The 19,255-nt window shown below is 40.7% G+C and overlaps 1 protein-coding gene and 1 long non-coding RNA gene across 2 annotated transcripts in view; one reads left to right on the top strand and one right to left on the bottom strand.

The window, feature by feature from the left end:
* CPB1 (carboxypeptidase B1) overlaps positions 1-19,255 on the bottom strand; it is a 43,410-nt gene that overhangs the window by 14,865 nt on the left and 9,290 nt on the right. The window contains exons 2-8 of the mRNA XM_001492044.4: positions 18,301-18,537; positions 18,112-18,187; positions 11,556-11,680; positions 4,245-4,344; positions 4,059-4,160; positions 3,108-3,209; positions 54-164 (exon numbers count right to left, since the gene is read on the bottom strand). Of these exons, the coding sequence (XP_001492094.2) occupies positions 54-164; positions 3,108-3,209; positions 4,059-4,160; positions 4,245-4,344; positions 11,556-11,680; positions 18,112-18,187; positions 18,301-18,371 (687 nt within the window). The 5' untranslated portion in view covers positions 18,372-18,537. The remainder of the gene's footprint in view (positions 1-53; positions 165-3,107; positions 3,210-4,058; positions 4,161-4,244; positions 4,345-11,555; positions 11,681-18,111; positions 18,188-18,300; positions 18,538-19,255) is intronic.
* LOC106781849 (uncharacterized) lies at positions 145-19,127 on the top strand. Its single transcript, XR_001378614.3, has 7 exons — positions 145-279; positions 3,031-3,296; positions 3,634-3,778; positions 8,910-9,051; positions 17,654-17,732; positions 17,816-17,959; positions 18,453-19,127. It is a non-coding gene; the product is annotated as an uncharacterized lncRNA (long non-coding RNA).

Here is a 19,255-nt window from a genome sequence, read left to right as displayed (position 1 = left end):
AATGTGGACAAGAAAGTGGTTGGTTCAGCCCCTGTCAGTATTGGTTCAGATACCGTGGTCCAGGTGTAGACGTAGCCGTCAATATTGAGCACAGGCACGACATAAAAGTCAAACGTGTTGAGGAGTTGTGTCATCTGGCTCTCACTTCCATAGGTGCGAACAGCCTGTGTATGAAACATGAAGAGAATTTCATGGAAAAATGGAGGGCATGATGTTGCGAAAATTACATAGACTGAATGAATGTTGGCTTTGGTAATGAAAGCTGTGTCCCCTATCAAGGTAGGTATTATTAATATTTAAAAGGCAATTAACAAAATATTGCTGATAATTGTTTCTAATTCTTCTCTGTTTCCAGGAAACTCTATTTTGCCCGTATATAACTCACATAATTATTATTTTTTATTTTGACTTTAAAGATGAAGAAAGATTTAATAAAATTAAAGACTTTTAAAGAACGTAGATACTCACTACTTTTGAAATAGCAACCACAATAACTTTTTTTCAAAGTTAGTGGGCAATGAGGGTAACACCTACTCCTGGTAAGTCAGGAATGTCTATGGAATGGTCTAGAAGTTTATTTAGTTTCTCTGAAACCTCCTGTAGATGGTCTCACTGGCGGGCGTGCCCGACGTGGAAGAAGTGGGACAGCCTCCCGTTGTGAAGTGGGCTCACAGGGATGGATCTGGGGCGGCCTGGCTGCGCAGTGGTGGAAATCTCCTCCTCCTCCTCTTTCTGGAGAAGGAAACCCTGTTAGGGGCCCAGTTCTCCCTGCTAAGTAGTGTGAACACGTATCCATGAAGGAAGGACCTCATGCCTATTTATGATGTTCTCTTAGTCGTAGGCCCTTAGCCCCAGGGTCATGGTCAACTGAAATTCAGCTGTTCCCGAGGCTTGCTTGAACAGACTTTAAAATATTTGAGGCTTCTATGTATTAACAGTTTTTATATGCTCTTTGTGTATCATCCACAAATAACGCATGATGAAGCATGTGCTTATTAGGTTGGAGGAGACAGAGATCTAAGTTCTTTTAGTGGTCTACAATTGGAGATAACCAAAATACTGATAAAAGTTCTTTCCTTCTAGGGGCCAACCTGACGGCGTAGTGGCTAAGTTTGTGTGCTCTGCTTCGGTGGCCTGGGGTTCACAGGGTTGGATCCTGGGTGCAGACTTTCACACCACTCATCAAGCCATGCTGTGGTGGCATCTCACATAGAAGAACTAGAAAGATTAACAACTAGGATATACAACTGTGTACTGGGACTTTGGGGAGGGAAAAAAAAAAAGAGGGAGATTGGCAACAGATGTTAGCTCAGGGCTAATCTTCCTCACCAACAAAAGAGAAAAAAAGCGCATAAAAAAGTTATTTCCTTCTAGAGGCCAGATGGTGAGATGCCCACTGAAGTTAAATGGTGCCGATTGGATATATAACATGTCTGGAAACCAAGACCATAACAAATAGATAGAGATGTGCTTCACGCAAAGGAAATTATATCGTATATCATAGTATTCTTATATTTTTGAAGCCGTTCAGTCTTTTAAACTTTTAATTTTGAAATAATTTTAGACTTATGGAAGAGTTGCAAATACAGGGAGTTCCTACATACCCTTCACTCAGCTTTCCTAATGTTACCAGCTTACTTACATAACCATGGTACAAGGATCAAAGTGAAGAAACTAACACTGGTCAATACTATAAACTAAACTATAGGCTTCATTCAGACGTCATCAGTTTTCCCGCTAATCTCCTTTTTCTGCTCTAGGATCCCATCCAGGACCCCACATTGCATTGGTTGTCCTGTCTCCCTGGTCTGCTCTTATGTGTGACAGTTCCTCAGTCTTGCCTTGTCTTTTATTGACTTTGACAGTGTTGAAGAGTTTGCAGAAAGTCCTCCAATTTGGGTTTGTCTGATTTTTTTTTTTAATCATTAGAGAGGGGTTATACATTTTGGGGAAGAATAGTACAAATACGATGTGTCTTTTTAGTGCATAATACAGGCAGTACATGATAGTGATTATGTCTCATACTGGTGATGTTAGCCTTGACCTCTTGGTTGAGCAGTTTCTGCTGTTTCTCCACTGTAAATTCTGCCTTTGTAATTTAGTACGTATTTTGGGGGAGATACTTTGAGATTGCAAATATCCCATTTCTCTTTAAACTTTTTTTTTTTTAAAGATTGGCACCTGAGCTAACAACTGTTGCCAATCTTCTTCTCTTTCGTTTTTTTCTGCTTTTTCTCCCCAAGTCCCCCCAGTACATAGTTGCATAGTTTTAGTTGTGGGTCCTTCTAGTTGTGGCATGTGGGACACTGCCTCAGCGTAGCCTGTTGAGCCGGTGCCATGTCTGCGCCCAGAATCTGAACTGGCAAAACCCTGGGCCGCCAAAGTGGAGCGCACGAACTTAACCACTTGGCCACCGGGCCGGCCTCCTCTCTTTAACCTTTTACTCACTAATTTTTGCATCTATCCATAGATTTGCCTGAAATGATGATTAGTGTGGAGTTCTAATGGTGATTTTCAATTTTGCTCATTCTTTGTACATCCAATAGTTGTAATTCTTCTTTAAGAAAGAGTTATTCCTTTTCTCCTGGTTATTTATTTATTGAATCATTTATTCATACCAATATGAGATATTTAAGAACTTTAGTTAAAGGGCTTTCCATATATCTTATCATAAGAATTAAGGAATAAGGAATGAAGACCAGTATCATTTAGAGTAGGAACTACTGTGTATTACTTTCTTTTATTCTGAAATATACAATGATTGTTACCCAGGAGATGATCAAGTTAGTGGCTTATCAATAATCATTAATCAGTAATCATTTAAGTGACCCATCCACTATACTACCTGTTAGCCTCTCCACCAAAGGCTGGTGAAAAGTTCAGATGAGTGAAATTCAAATAAATACAATTTGCTAACTGTTAGAAAATCTTGCCTTATAAAGGTCTCTTGGTGAAAGTTGAAACTAATATCCAAAAATGAGAACTTGGAATTATGAATTTTTTCTGTGTTTTTATTCTCTTTTATTGTAGCTATCTTATAAGGAATTGATCGAAATAAAAAAAGTACTTCCTATTTCCCACTGCCAAAAGTCCTTCTACTTACTGACCTCTTTCACAAACCATTGGCAAAATGCAGGGGAAATCCACTCTCTGGCGTGGAAACCACAGTCTATGAAAATGGCAGGCTTGTTTGATCCAGCTTTACCAACCTATTGCAAACAAAAGGAAAAGGGAAACTGGCATTCAGCACATTCAGCGGTTACCATTCACTACCCGTCTGGGCTTGGACTCAACAGGTGAAACCTGACAGCAGCAAGAGATATAGCCTGTGATTAAATTAAAACATAATACTGGCACAGTATGTTCTTGCCTCTAGACTCTCACAATGTTTCAGCTGAAGGCTTACATGGCTGTTTATTATTTTTATTAAGCTTGACAAGCTCATATTTTCAGAAGATGCTTGATTACCCTGCTTAATTGTACTCACGTGGAGGTTATTTTCAGCTGCTATTATTAGATGACATGACCAAGACAACTGGATGAGTAATTAGAAGTAATCATGATGGTTGCTAATCTTGTAAGAATTTTTCCTTCTCTCCCACTTATTCCTGATCTTTTTATTTTCTTCATTAGAATTACATGACAAAAATGACATTAGAGGATGATAGAAACAAATTGTTGATATGCTTTGTAATGTTGTCTGATAGACGTGAAGTTTATGAACCTCTTTAACAAATGGATTTGCAAACGACATCTGGGAGAGAAGAATTTCATCAAGGTAGGTGATCATTTACATTGCTTACAGGAATGTGGTTAAATTTATAGGGATTCTCTTATTTTATTGCATTTTTCCTTTTGAATAAATCAAAATAATGATTTAAAATTCCACATATGATAAAAGAAGCTGGGGAATCTGTTTGATTCCCTGGGGGAGAGAGGCAGGGAAAGAGTTATAACAACGTTTGGGATGAGCATGTCTGTGAAACAGATGCTAATGTGTTAGAATTCATTGATTGAAAGCCCTCAGACACAGCAAGGTCACGGTTAAAAGTGATTACCTTGAGGAGGTATATATTGCGTCCTTCAAACGTGGTGCCAATGGTACTGCGGGAGATGAGGTTTGGATTCTCGCTGGCGACTTGTTTAGTCCAGGCCTCTATCTACCAGATGGAACCATTTGTGGATTAATGTGACGTTCTTGGTTCAATTCCCAAATGTCTGTCTAAACCACGCGCACATCCTACCGTTTCCCAGTTGTTGTACTTCTCGTAACTGTGTCCCGTTGCGCGGGCCCCGCTGTCAAACTGAGCCTCCAGCGCAGATCTCAGGTTGCCTATCAGCACCCTGCAATAAACCGAAGGGGTGCTCCTGTGAGTAAGTGCATTTCTCCGCAAACGTATGCGGAAACCCAGAGTGACGGCCTTACTGGATGGTACAGTGCACTCTCCACGGACTCACACGTGTCCTCTGATCGTTCCTGCTGCCCTCAACCTGAGCTGCTCATCGCAAAGAGTGAGTAACCGGTTGAGAAGGGAACTGGAGCGTGGGAGCAAGGCAGGCTCTTCCTTGGCCCAAACTTTGCATGTTTGGATGTCCTTGGACCCTAACCTTGGAAAATGGTTTCCCCTGGTACCGGGGGCATTCTGGATCAGGGCCTTGGGCTGCCACATGAAAGTATGCTCTTGAGTCCTTTACATGGTCAGGTAACTGGGACAATTGGTTCCCTGAGGCCTTTCTCTAGGTTTTGAGGAAACCATCTTGATGGGTGGAAATTCAGAAATATTAACAAGCCGAAGACTTATTAGACAAAGAAGACCGGGTTTAAAGAACTAGTTTTTGCTAGCCTGTGTTTTGGCTTGTTTAAAGTAATCTAAGAATGGTTCTGTAGCAAGATGATATGATTGGGGCCGGCCCAGTGGTTAAGTTCACGCGCTCCGCTTTGGCAGCCCAGGGTTTTGCCAGTTCGGATCCTGGGTGTGGACATGGCACAGCTCGTCAGGCCATGTTGAGGTGGCATCCCACATGCCATAACTAGAAGGACCTGCAACTAAGATATACAACTATGTATGGGCGGCTTTGGGGAGATAAAGCAGAAAAAAAAAAAAAAAAGATTGGCAACAGTTGTTAGCTCATGTGCCAATCTTTAAAAAAAAAATGATAATATGAAAATTGGTGACAGAACCTCTGAGGCCTGCTTATTTCTAGAAATGATTGTTCAGGTGAAAGTTCCTATTATAAGAGGCAGCCTGAAGGTGTGGGTATGTCTGACTTTGTTTCTCTTTGCTATGTTTGAGCGGAAAGTGTGTTCTGAAGGGACAAAATTTTCTGAGCGTTAACATCCTTGGTCACAATCCTGTGGATATTCTGAACAGAGGCTAGTTTGCAGAAACTTCTATTATCCACAGTGAAGCCTTGAAATGTTTTTATCTGACACACAGAGAATTGCAGCCGCACATCAAAAGTCTCCTTCTGCGCCGGCTGCCCAAGGGCATTCTGAGGAAGTATGTCAGGGACACCCGCTGAACCTCCCCGCGTTTCTCCTTCATTTGGTTAACGTGGGCATGAACTTGTGTCTGTTTATGGAAAATGCCATAAATTAATACCAAATGATACTTGCTTCCTAGCAAGAGGCAAATACTGTTTTACAGTCTTAACTGTCTTAAGGTAGTATTTAAAAAGGAAGAGAAAGGAGCAGATTTTAAAATTTTTTCTGTGGAAGGAAAATTTCCCATTGAGCAGCCATCAGTATTCTGTTAGTATATTAGTTTCTGTGGCTGCTGTAAATCACCAAAACTTAGTGGCTTAAAACAAGGTGAATTTATTATTTTGCGGTTCTCTAGGTTAGCAGTTCAACACGGGTCTCATTCAGCTAAAATCAAGGTGTCAGCAAGGATATGCTCCTTTCTGGAAGCTCTAGGGGAGAACCTGATTCCTTCCCTTTCCAGCTCCTACAGGCTGCCCACGTTCTTTGGCTCTTTGCCTTTCTCCCCCATCTTTGAAGTCAGCAATAGCATCTCAAGTCCTTCTCAAGTTGCATCCTCTGAGCTCCTCTTCTGCCTCCCTCTTCTGCTTTTCAGCATGCTTGTGATTACATTGGACCTATCTGGACATTCCTGGATATCTGCCCCTTTTGAGTTCATCTGCTTAACAAACTTAATTCCATCTGGAACCCTCCCCCCTCTCTGCCATGTAAGAATACACGTTCAGATGTTCTGGGCATTAGGATGTAGAGAGTTTTGGTGGGACCATCATTCTGCCTGCTACAGTTAGGAACAATGATCAGAGTAAGTGCTATAATTATATTCAACACCCAAGTTGGGTTGTTAGGGAATAGGGTGGAAGTAGAAAGAATCCAGAGTTAGGAATCAAAAGATCAGGGTCATCATTTTGCCTAACTTGTAAATTGGCTTCAGAAAAGTAATTTAATCTCTGGGCCTGAATTTCATCATTTTTAGAATGGGGTGTTTGATTGGCTGGTATTCAATGTCCTTTTCAGTTCTAAGATGCAATGGCTTGACTCAAATCCATACGCCTTGGTCATTTACACAGATATCTTCTAAGGTTTATGAAAAAAAATTTAAACTATAGTAAAGTTGCCTGTTAGCACCTTCATAAACTCCAGGAAAACACCAAGAAAGAGATAGTTTAGGAAAATAACATTCAAATATAACTAAAAACTGAAAAAAAAAAATGAACAAAAACAAGACAAAACAAGCAAAACAAAAACCTTGAAAACTTAAAAAAATCAACTGGCAGAAACCTTTAAGAAAATGACTATATTCCTAAATCCCCAATTTCAGAGAACAAATCCTGCCTGACAAGGATGAGCTTCTCTGACTGACTGACAAAACTAAAACTCCAGGAGGAAATGGTAAATGACGTCTATTTTCACTTTAACAAGATTTCCCATTGTCAGTGAGCAACTAAGTTATTATCTAGGTCACATGGCTTCTTAGTGGGTATCCCAGATCGTGAGTTCAAAGCTCCCAGGTGTTCCCCAACCTCAAGACCTTCCATAGACGTTTGTATCTAAGACCATAACCATGGCGATCTCTGATCTACCAGAACCAGCTCCGAGTGGAGGGAGTCCCAGAGCTCCCACAGCCTATTGCTGCCCTTTCTCCTGCACCTGATCTCAAATTCAAATTATTTGAGAGAATCAGGGACTCTGTTGGGATTATTGTTTTGCTTGGTACTAAGATGAGACATTCTGTTAGAGTTATTACTATGTTAAATATTAAGCATTTTCATCAACGATTAGGACAAAGAAGCATAAAAAACCAGTTAAATTTAAGATGACACTCAAGAGTAAAGTATCGTCTAGTGACTTGCAAAAGAGCATCAGGATGAGGTGGAAATGTGGTGCTGACTTTTGCCTGAAGGCGAGGGATTGACCTCAAATGGTCCTTTCCAGCTCTATGATTATTTGATTTTATTAGATTTAAGACAAAGCACTACATTAGCTATATTACAAAATATTATTACTAAATAATGAGCTTCTATTCTAGGAGATTAAAGCAATGCCTCTTAATGTAATAGGGACTGCATTATATCTCCCGAATACAGAGGCATGGACACTATTTTATACTTTTATATGTTCCTTTTATAGTGCCATCCAACTTCTTCTCCTTCTTTTTCTTTTGGTGAGGAAGATTGGCCCTGAGCTAACATCTGTGCCAATCTTCCTCTATTTTTTGTACATGGGACACTGCCACACCGTGGCTTGATGAGCAGTGTGTAGGTCCATGCCCAGGATCCAAAGCTGCAAACCCCAGGCCACCGAAGCAGAGCATATGAACTTAACCACTATGCCATGGGGCTGGCCCTGCTTTTTTCTTTTTTTTAAACGTGCAGACTGACAAATAGAAATGGCAAGCAATAGAATATATTGGAGTATATGAGGAAGCCATTTGGTGTCAACCTAATTCAGCCTGACTTTGTTTTTTCCAAAAGGGCCTGACGTGCCCATTGAGCATGTATTATATATCTGCTTTAAACATTTACTACGGCAAGAACGAATGGCCTTAAGATAAAGATGCAACTTCCCCCCACATTGGCATTTCCTTAAGGATAAGCATCTTTCCTTAGGCTAGGAACTGATTGCTGCGCTCACCTTTGACCACTCAGTTCACCTGTGACCACGCAGCTAGAGACAGCAGACCTGCCACCCTGCTGTGTCCACCGAGACAGCAGACCTACCTGCTGTTTCCGTCAATTGCTGTGCTGACAGAGCAGTCTCACAACTATTGTAAAAAGGACATTTCAATCCTATGTGAAACATCCTCTTTGGGGGCGTATAACCATTCTGTACACCCCACTTCTTTGGTGCCCTTCCTTCCTTCGGGAAGAAAGGCCCCGGGCCATGGTCCTCAGATTTTAGCTCAGAATAAACTCTCCCAAATTTTCATTTATAGATTGGTTATGGATTATTTTTGTTGACAAGACAAACTAGATAACAGGGACTCCCAAGAAAGCAAGGAACGCAAAGTCTGAGAATGAGCGACCTGACTCCGTTTTCTTCCCCTTTCAGATTCTTTAAAATGAAGCATTTGGTCAGTTCCCAGACCACATGCCCATTGCTATTGAAGAATGGTACTGTGCACCCATTCCTGTCCAAGGACGCTTTCCTGTGTGAATCTGAAATATGTAGGAAAATGGTGCTATAAGCGGTTAGCAACCCTCAGTCTCTCCCTGAGTTGAATGGGGCAAAGACGACCTCTGTGCAATTTGTAGGAAGGAATTCTCTGCAGGGCCGCCCACCAAAAGGTTCTGTCAGCTTGGCTTCAGAACCATAAGTTGGAGAATTACACCATCCAATTCCTAGTCTTTCTGTACCTAAGGGTCAACACAAACATTTGAAAATACAGTTATTTTTCTTGGTGCACACATTTTGAATTTTTTTCCTGCAGTAATTCAGAATTTGATGAAAGCTGCCAAATGACACAAGTCTCGGTGAAAAGGGTTGGAACCACTGAAAAATCGGAAAAGCTATTTTTGGAATTGTGTAGTAGATGGTTCCTGTTATATACAAACACAACTGCAAATTCTCAGGTAGGAAACTGTCTAAATACAAATTAGTTATCATACGATTTGTATCATATTATGATACAAATTAGTTATCATAATAATGGGATGCACGGGGCGGCTTGCGGCCCCGCAGGGATACTGCTGGTGGCTTCTCCAGGATTTCCAGGGACTTATTATTATTTAATATGTGGAAAGTGATATGCTATGAATGTGCTAAGCACTGAACAGAAAAGCTAGAATTCACAGGCTCTTAGGCCCCAGGGAACGTCCTATGTTCTAGATGAGGTGACATTCTCACACAATTCTCCGAAAGTTTACCCACTACAAAAGGACATGAAAAGGACACTGATAAAAGGAGACTGATATGCGCTGAGAAGCGCTTTTCTCCCCTGTGAGGTGGGCGGAATGAGGCCGGCGTTCAGGTGGCTAGGGTTAGCTTGTGGTTCTGATCCTCCTTTTGTTTTTCTTGAAGAGTTATAAAGAAACTGTCATCCTCTTGAGTGTTACGGAAGGCTCCTGAAGGCTAGGGTTTTAGAAGTCCTTCCTAGTGTGATAAGAAGAGCAGGATGTCACAGCCATAAATCTAAATCACATTTTGAAATTTACTATGTTATATCTTTGTTTTAAAAAGACAGTCAATTCTTAAGGTCACATTTTGACACTTCCCTCAGGCAGAAGCAGACAGCTCAGCTGTGTGAAGCACGATAACAGGGTTAAACGAAACAGTTTCTGTTGACCTTTAAAAAATGTATAATCTCCCTCTTTGCATTCACAGCAATAGTAATATCAGTTGCGATTTATCTACATATTGTTTTATTTCATCTTCTCAACAGCCCTTTGAGAGAGGCATTATGGCTTCATATTATACATAAGGGAACTGAAGCTCAGAAAGGTTGAGCAAATTATCCAAGGTCACACAGCCAGGAGGTTGCAGAACCAGGATTTAAATCTGGTCTGGTTTTTCCCAAAGCCTTTACTTGTTGCTTTATGCTGCACCACTTCTCCTGATGGAGGTACAGATTTTATAGGTGACAATTCTGACATCTCCACTTACATAAATACTATTCTGTATTTTTAAGATGTGAGAAACAAGACAGAAGTTCTGTTAAAATTATGTAGGTTACATTTTCCTAAAATCCGGTGAAGACTTGAGCTTGTGGCGGGGCACTGTTGGATAAACATTCGAATGTTCAGGACTGGAGCCCGAGACTGTCTCTTTGCTTCTCGCTGATCCACTCTCTAGAGGAAGAACTCTGCTCTGGACTAAAGACCCCATTTCCTCCTTCCCTCTAGTGCAAATGCCTCCAGGTCAACATGGTCTCTCCCAGTTCTAAGCCTTAGTGTGTGGTCTGTCCTCTGCTTAGAGTATGACTTTTCCTTATCTTCGTCTCGCTGACTCCTACTCATCCTTCAGTTCTCAGCTGAAGCATCGTTTCCTAGGGTGGCCCTCCCTGAGCCCTAGACGTGGTCTCTTCCCCTGCATCTCCAGCCCTTTACTCTTCCTGACATTTTTTACACGTTATTGCAATTCTTTGTTTAAAGTCTATTTTCCTCTGAAGAGAGTGGGGCTGTATCTATCTTTTGGTCTTTGGTATATGTAGACACTCACTATCTATTTGTTGGATCAACAAGTGGGCAACTGCCTCTACTGAGGAGGACATTCTCATCTTAAAAGCCTTAGATGGGGGCTGGCCCCGTGGCCGAGTGGTTAAGTTCGCGCGCTCCGCTGCAGGCGGCCCAGTGTTTCGTTAGTTCGAATCCTGGGCGCGGACATGGCACTCCTCATCAGACCACGCTGAGGCAGCGTCCCACATGCCACAACTAGAAGAACCCACAACGAAGAATACACAACTATGTACCGGGGGGCTTTGGGGAGAAAAAGGAAAAAAATAAAAATCTTTAAAAAAAAAAAAAAAAGCCTTAGATGGACCAGCGTGGAATTTGGGGAGAGGAGATGTGGGGTGATCAGCTTAGCTAACTCTATTCTAGGCCTTTGGGGAACGACTTTCCTTTCTTTCAGTCCTTTTTCCATGCCTTTCCTACCATTAGAGACAGTTGTGGGGCCTTGGGGTAAAAAGGATAGAAGGACCACTCAGTCTAACTGTAGTCTGGTCCTTAATCTAAAAGGGCATGAAGAGCCCTCATGGCTCACAGTAGGTCTGACTGCTCACCTGAGAGAAGCCTGGATATGATTTAGGACTAAGCCTGTGTCTAGCTGATAACAGAGTGTCTGTTGGTTTGGCCTGTAGTCTATATATCACTTGCAAACCAGTAGCAGCTCAGATGTCTGGCTGAAGATTTGGGGTTCAAGAGTCACAGCCATTTTTATAAGAGCGACAACTAAGCACAAAATCTACCAGACCTGAAGTCTTGAGATCTGGGATCCGGGGCCAGCTCTGCCATGACCTATGTGTGGGGTCCTGGGGAAGCTATGGTTTGGGTCTTATTTTCAGTTTCAGAGTTATTCAGAGGCTTGGATGAGAGCATACATGGGAGAGAATTTTAATAGCTATAAAACATGAACTTACTCATATTGTAGTTCATTCTGCTCCAGAAAGTCTTCCACGGTCAAAATATCTTCTGCTTTAACGTGGAAGTCAACTGTACTGTGAGGTGTGATTTGTGTGGCAGAATCTGGTTTCCAGAAGTCAATCTGAATAAGGAATAAGATATGTTGTATTGGACACCTATAATTCAATGGGTGAATTGTCATCAGCAAGCACGCTATTGCTCTACTCCACTGGGTTATTTTCAAACTCAAATTATCCGTGAAATCTCTTAAACCTATCTCCTTTTAGTGAACAAGAGTTGGGATCAAGCAGCTAGATGTCAATAAAAATGTTTACACATACATAACCTTAATTGACTGTCAACGAGCATGAAGAACATATAATTATTTCCCATAATGCTAGTTAATTGCAGTATTCTATAACTGCTCTTTTCTTTTTATTGATTTCCTGTACCAGTTGCTCGTTGTGATAGCAGTGTTTGTGGTCATGGGTAAATGTGCTGAAGGAATGATGATGAATTAACTAGAGTCACAAAATTTAATAGGGACAAAGTGAGCTTTCCTTGTGGCTTTTTAATGGACTTATTTTATGAGTTTACCTTGGAACTCAGTGCTGTGCATGCCACAGTCATGTGTGGAAGCATGAACGTCCCTGACCTGTGGAGGGTACCTCAGGGAGGGAAAATGTATGTCTGCACGGTGCTCACCTAGGCACCATGGCCAGAAATAAAATACTCTCGAGGATCCAGCAATGTCCTGACATTTTCATTTGTTCAATTATCCATGAGTAGTTATTGAGGACCTACCATGTGCTAGGCTCTGTGCCTGAGAAAAGGAATATATTAGTGAGCAAACCAAACATGGCTTCTGTCCTCATGGGGGAGATTTTAGAGAAAATTATGCACAAAAATAACAGGAGGACATATTTGATAATTCTCATGTTTTTCTTTGTGGATGTGTGGTGTCAAATCTCCTTTTTCCATAGGAAAATATTAACCAAGGACGGGCTGCCTCTCGTAGGTGTCTGTTTTCCTGTTCCTTCCTTGAGTTGAGCAATGCCTAGAAGCTAGAGGCAAGCCTGACATTGGGTCTTTGTCTGCCCTTGTGTCTTGCCAGTCCCTGTTCAGATGTTTCTGAGCTAGTCTCAGGCTAGACATGTGACAGGTGGTGATATTTGGGACCATTGCTTGGAAACTTGGAAGGGAGTTTGCGCAGACTTAGAAGTTGTTTAACAGAAACTGATGAGGTAAGATCTTAAGATGCCTCAACTGTAGATACAGCTGTGGAGACTCCAGTAGCCTATTTCCTGTCCTGGTAATCTTCAAACCACTGTAGCTGTCTCACGGGTGCTGATCCTGAGTCAGGGCCATAGGGAATGTCAGGGCAATGGAGGCAGGGGCGTTAGGATTACACCAGGAGGGATTCCAGAAGAAAAAGTGTGAGTGTGGTTGTCACTAAGGTGTTGAAAGGAGAGAGTATTGATCATTCGATAAGAATTGGCTACAGAATATGATCTAGTGAGTCAAAGAAGAGAGGCTAAATGATAGTGGAGGAAGTATAAAGGCATGTCATGATAAGGACAGAGGAAGCAAGGGGCTGGTGATTCTAGTTAGCCAGCATCGTAAAGAGAAGCACGTTCCAGGAGAAGGATATCTTTAAGCATTCACTCTGAATTTGTGTTCCTGATAAATGCTTGTCATTGCAAGATGGGCTGGGAGAGGGAGGTGTATCTGTTACGGACACAGAGTCTGGAATTGGTAAAGCACAGGAAGACCTCCAAGCATCTGTAGGCAACTTGACAGTACCCAGCCCACACGTAACGCTAGGACCTTTTGTTGTGCTCAGGGAACTCTCCACTGCCAAGATCTGAATCTCTGTGCTTGAAAGTTCTTTCACCCAGAACTAGAAAATCCAAGCTAATAGCTTTTGGCAGGCAGGAAGTGCAAAAGAAATAACTCTTTCCAGATAAGTGCTCAACCAATGACCCTGGAAAGTGGGTGTCTAAATACTCCGATTCCCTCTCTTCTCAGGTGGGCTAATTCTGGAGCACGGGATTTGCACCCTTTCCTAGAGTTCTTGTAGGACTAAGCTCTAGTCATTCTCTGTGGTAGCTGGCTTAATAGTGCCCTCTTTTTTGGCTGCCTTCCCCTCTCTGTATCACTCCTCACTTCTCTACCAGTGCTCCCTGCACTTCCCAAATGAAGTCTGCTCTGGAATCTTTATCTGGAAGAACCTAGATTAAGAGGCTAGCTGTCCACATAGAGCAATAAGTGCCTGCACAACATCCTTGGTGATGGTTGAGTACTTCTAGTACTATTTCAGAATAGCCTAATTACTTTATCAATGTTTGTTTTTCTGACAGTAAGTTGAAAGTTGCCTTTCCTAATCTACTAACCTCTTGCCTATTGGTCTTGGCTCTGCCAAATATTGGGGGAAATAGGTAAATATATAGATATGTAGATCTCTCTCTCTTTCTCTCTGTATCTATCAAGAGAATTATCTTTAAGATTTTGCAGTGAGAATGATGGATTCTTTAAAATGGAGTGGAGAAATCTCATAAATATGTTTGACAGAAGACTTGCAGAGGTAACCTGAGGTTCCTTAAAAATTTCAGTTTGACATGGAGAAAATTGGTCAGCAAACCGTATTAACATCCATCAGTATGGAGTCCTGCAAGGATGATGCAGATGTACCATATTGGAGCTCATCCCCAGGGGAGCCAGAAATCAGGAGCAACACAGTAGCCTCATAGGGGTTTACCAATGCATAGAGTATGGATACAAATAACAAACTCAAAATATTAGCACAGGAGATAAATATAAATTTCAGTAATTGACAAGACCTTGTGAATGAGATCGTGTCTCAAATATGGAAACAGAGTAAAATAAATGATATGAGATGTGGGAATTGAATTATATGTTAAGAAGTTGTAAAACTGAGATTATAAAATTTTAAATCTAGGAAGCTGAGTGACAAAGAACCATAAAGAACATTTGTTGGAAGATAAAGGAATATCTTTAAGTGATAGTACTGTGGGAATGTCAACTGAATCGGCTAGCTGCCTAATAACTAAAGAGTCCTTTCTAAAATATACTGCAAAACCAGTACAAAAGCAAGATAGTAGTGTATCCACTTTAAGTTCTTTTGGGAATAGGATGGGCATATAAAAGAATAAATATTGGTTTTGGAGATCTTTGGTTCTTCACAATTTACACAGATTCGTTTCTTCACATTGCTCTTGACTGTAAGGTGAGCATCTGATAGACTCTTCAATTATCTTGATGGAATTTTCCTTTCTTTTTGGAAGAGGAAGTGACTTCTACTCTAGGCCTAATTCCTGACATCAGGGAGGAACTTACTAGTGTAGCGGGAGGGATGGAACATTGGAAGACTGTGCCCATGTTACTCTGGGCATAGACGAACATGCACCTTAAACTAGAGAAACAGAGTTCAAGAAAGTACAGAGAAAAGAGAGTAGGTTTTATGGTGAATGTCTCCAATAAAGGAGCAAGTGCAACCCTGACTGCAAGGAGATGAAATGAAATCCTTGCTTTACAGTGATGGATGGAAAGGGGGAGGCCGCTGGTGTCCAGCATGGTCACAGATCTCTCCAATACATTCACCTTTGAGAAGGACATGTTCAAAAGCTGGGAGGAAGGACACATGGCCAAGGATGAATACAAAGACTAGATGCCCTTGTGATGATCTTATCAGGAAGGCTATGGTCCAGAATATGCTGCGCTCCCAAGACTGCTAAGGAGGATAAAAATCTCTTTTCCAATCACGTTGGAAATAAAATGAATAAAGAAGGAACATGCGGTCCCACTGCTTCGAGCTAAAGCATGAAGTTTGCAGCTGAAGAGAGAAAGTAGCCCTGTTTAACTCTTGTTTGGCTTTTGTCTTTTCCAAGGAATTACACTATCTCTTTTTGCTTCTACTGAGAAACAAGATTACCATAAGTAAAGAATTTTTCACATGTCACGATTTTAGCAGAAATACCTTCTTTGGAATGAGAACATTGAGCCCCAAGATGGATGAGGAAAGGAGATTATACTGGTCATGTAAATTGCATTCAGAATCTCAGATCTAACGATGGTGATAATAACAAACACTTATATAGTTCTCACTCCATAAGTTCTTTGTAAGTGCTTTACTTATGTTAATTCTTTTAAATCTCACAACAATCCTATAAGGTAAATACTATTATTCTCCTCATTTGACAAACGAGAAAGCTGAGACCCAGAGAGGTGCCAAGGTCCAACTAGCAAGTGTTAGATCAGGAATTGAACCCAGGCAGTCTGAATCCAGATCCTCTGCTCTTTGCCACCATAAAAATACTGAATTTTAGGTAATTAAAAAAACACCACAGATATGATTGCAGAGTTTTCTCAGCAATCTTGGAGGAATCAGACTTTGAAGGGATCACTGAGTCGTGGAGGGGGTAAGTCTTGGATCGCAGAAACAAGAAAACGGGTGAATCCCAGAAGCAGGAGCTCCGGGGGCCTGGCAAGGATTCTGGCAGAGATGCAGAGAAAATTGGAAACACATGGATTGTGAATGCTTAGAAAAGGAAGCTGTGATCCCTGGGAGCCAGCGCGGTTTAAAGCAAGAGTAAGTCAGGTCCAATTAACTTCATCTTATTATTGAAAGAGACCACTAGCCTGATAGAACACTGAATCTGGATCTGAGCAAAGTGTTTGACCAAGTCTGCGTTTATATTCTTCTTTACAAGTTGGAAAGTACAGTGTTAGCTGTAGGTAACGCCCCAGTAATGGGGGTAGTTGAGCAAACTTATCTGAGGAGAGATGGTTCATGAATCACTTTCAGTGCTTAACACTGTGTCTGCCACCGTGGAGACTCAAGATATATATATATATATTGAATGAATGAACTGAAGGAGGCCTCTGATCCTGTGCTGACCCCTGAAGACTTAACATTTTTCTTTATCAATAGCAAAGACAGAAGTTGAGAAGACATGCTTATTAAAGTTGCCGGTGATGCAAAGTTAGGGGGAAGAATTATTTACCTGGGTGACTAAATTCATTTTTAAAAGGATCTCAACATGCTGAGAACAGGCTATCAAGATAAATTTTAACAGAGTAAATGTAAAATCCTGCATAGGTTAAAAAATCAACTAGACAAGCACAGAAGGAAGAATACCCTGCTTGAGGGTGATTCATGTGAGAAAAAAATAACCTAATGGTTTTGATTGACTGTAGGTTTAATATAAACTAAGAATGTTCTACAACTGTTCAAGGTGCTAGAATCTTAGGCCCCGTTAATAAATGTCTGCTTTAGAAATGAAGGCAGACAGTGGTCCCGCAGTATGTATTAATCAGAGCACACCTGGAGGTCCATTGTCAATTCTGAGAGCTACATTTTAAAAAAGAAATATAGACAGAATGACTGAGCTGTATCCAGAGGTGGCCAGAATGATCAAGTGTCTGTAAACCAATGCTAAGAGAAATGATGGAGGATCTGGAAAAAATAAATCTTAGAGGGAAGACAGTATTTGGCTCATCTAGGCCGGGTGGGTCAATGTGAAAGAAGGTAGCTTTCAGCTCAGTGTATCAGTTAGCATTCTAATTGTAAGGCAAATGAGCTACTCTGAAAAGCAGTATTCTTACTATCCCTGGAAATACTCAAACAGGTTTTATTAGGGCTAGCAACCAGAGTTGCTATTTCCATGAAGGAAATTCTAGATTTGAGTGGAAGGCTGGAATAGATAACTTTATATTCTCTTTCGATTCTAAACTTCTGAATCTGTTTCAGATTATGACACCTTTTACCTTCTTCATTCTTCCTCCACACCTTAAAAGCTAAAAAAATAACTCTAGAAAGATAGGTAGATAGATGGAAGGGTAGATATTTAGGAGCTAGTAGGTTATTTTGGTTTATATACTCACGAAGAAACAGCATTGGCCCAGGTGAACTATTTGTGGTCAACAATAGCTTCCTGCCACACTACATATATAATTAAAAAGTCAGTTCTCATCCCACATACAGTGGATTTTTTTTTTTTTAAGTAGAGTAGAGATTTCGGTTTCTTGAAAATAAAAGTACGGAAATCATTCATGGCTTTTTACTTTCTTTTCCCCCTCATGCCATTTCGTTAAGAGGTCTTGAATCAAGGTCATGAACACTCAAGCTGTTTGATTTGGAACGAAAGAAAATCAAAGAGAACAGATGATACATGGTATGTGGAAACGAATTTCAAGTTGGACAAAAGCCCAGTTTTTCAGTAATATCCAAGTTGATCATTTTTCTCTTTTGCCTTAGAAGGGAAGTGACTGTATATTAGGTGTTCTATGACCTTTACGACAGTTCCAACTCATCCAGTTGTCATGCTCTGTCAACTCTTTTAAAAGTTGCCATGGATTTATAATACCAGAGGGCTTATGGCAATCTAGGCAGAAAAAGAAGGTATTGTGGCACTGAATGTTTCTCAAGTTTTTATTTCTTGCTCCAAAAGTGCTATAGTTAATATTTCATGTCACTTTACTTTGATGGAATCACAGTGCAGTCTAAGATTTTAAACTAAGTGTGAAGTAAACCTGTAAAATAGAATCGTTTACCTGGTTGGTGCTGGCCAACTCCTGGAGTAAGTTGACGTGATTTTTGTCTTCAACCTTGACACGGAACACCTTCTCACTGAATGGTGAGATAGCAAAAGAAGAAGAGAAAGTTTAAAATTGGGTAACACAGTCAAATTTTGGGGCCAGTGAGGAAGAAGGGCTTGCTCATTTAAGGAGGTGCTCACTTACCCTTCAAAGTGCTCACCAGACTCATGAGCAGAGGCTAGGGTCACAGTCACGAGAAGCAAGAACGCCAACATTGTGCTTGACTAGGTCTTTTGGGTGGGTTTCACCTGCTTTTATGTTCAAGGTGTTTGTTTTCTTCTCCTGATTGCAAATAGGCACTGTCAAATCTTGATGAATGGTTTTCCCGGCATCATTGCCCTGGTAGCTGTGTAAAGTCTGAGAGGATATCTCCCTCAACACCTGTGGAAACAGAGCAAACAATCTCAAGTTCAACCTATCTAATTTGGATGTCAGACCTTGAATAGCCTGGAGGTAAATGAGTATTGAATAAAATCTATTTTTAGTCTCTTTTTTTCATTTTGACTTGAGAATTACGTACAATAAATTCTATAGATTTAAGTGTAAAGTTTCAGTTTTGACAAATGTATACACCCAGGTAATAAACATCTCAATCACCATATAGAACATTTTCATCTCCCGAAGGGTTCCTTTGAGCACCTTTCCAGTCAATTTCTGTACTCCCCTCAGGCAACCACTATTGGAATTTCTAGCTTTTCATACATTAATTTTCCCTGTACTAAAACTTCATGTAAATAAGGTCATACTGTATATATCCCTTTGTGTTTGGCTTCTTTCATTCAAGATAATGTTTTTGAGATTTATCAATATTTTGTTTGCATTATTGGTTTGTTCCTTTTTATTAACAGGTAATATCCCATTGTATGAATATACCGCAATTTGTTTATCCATTTTCCTGTTGATGGATATTTGTGTTGTTTCTAATTGTGTGTTATTATAAATAAAGCTGCAATAAACATTTTTGTACAAGTCTTTTTGTTGACATATGTTTTCATTTTGGAGGGAGATAAATATCAGAGTGGAATTGCTAAATAATAATGTCGATGAGGGTTAAATGATAAGATTCCACCTAACATTTTTCCACAGTGGTTGTACCATT

Source organism: Equus caballus, chromosome 16 (assembly GCF_041296265.1).
Source record: "Equus caballus isolate H_3958 breed thoroughbred chromosome 16, TB-T2T, whole genome shotgun sequence".
Lineage (NCBI taxonomy): Eukaryota > Metazoa > Chordata > Mammalia > Perissodactyla > Equidae > Equus > Equus caballus.
This window is presented reverse-complemented; position numbering and strand designations above follow the sequence as displayed.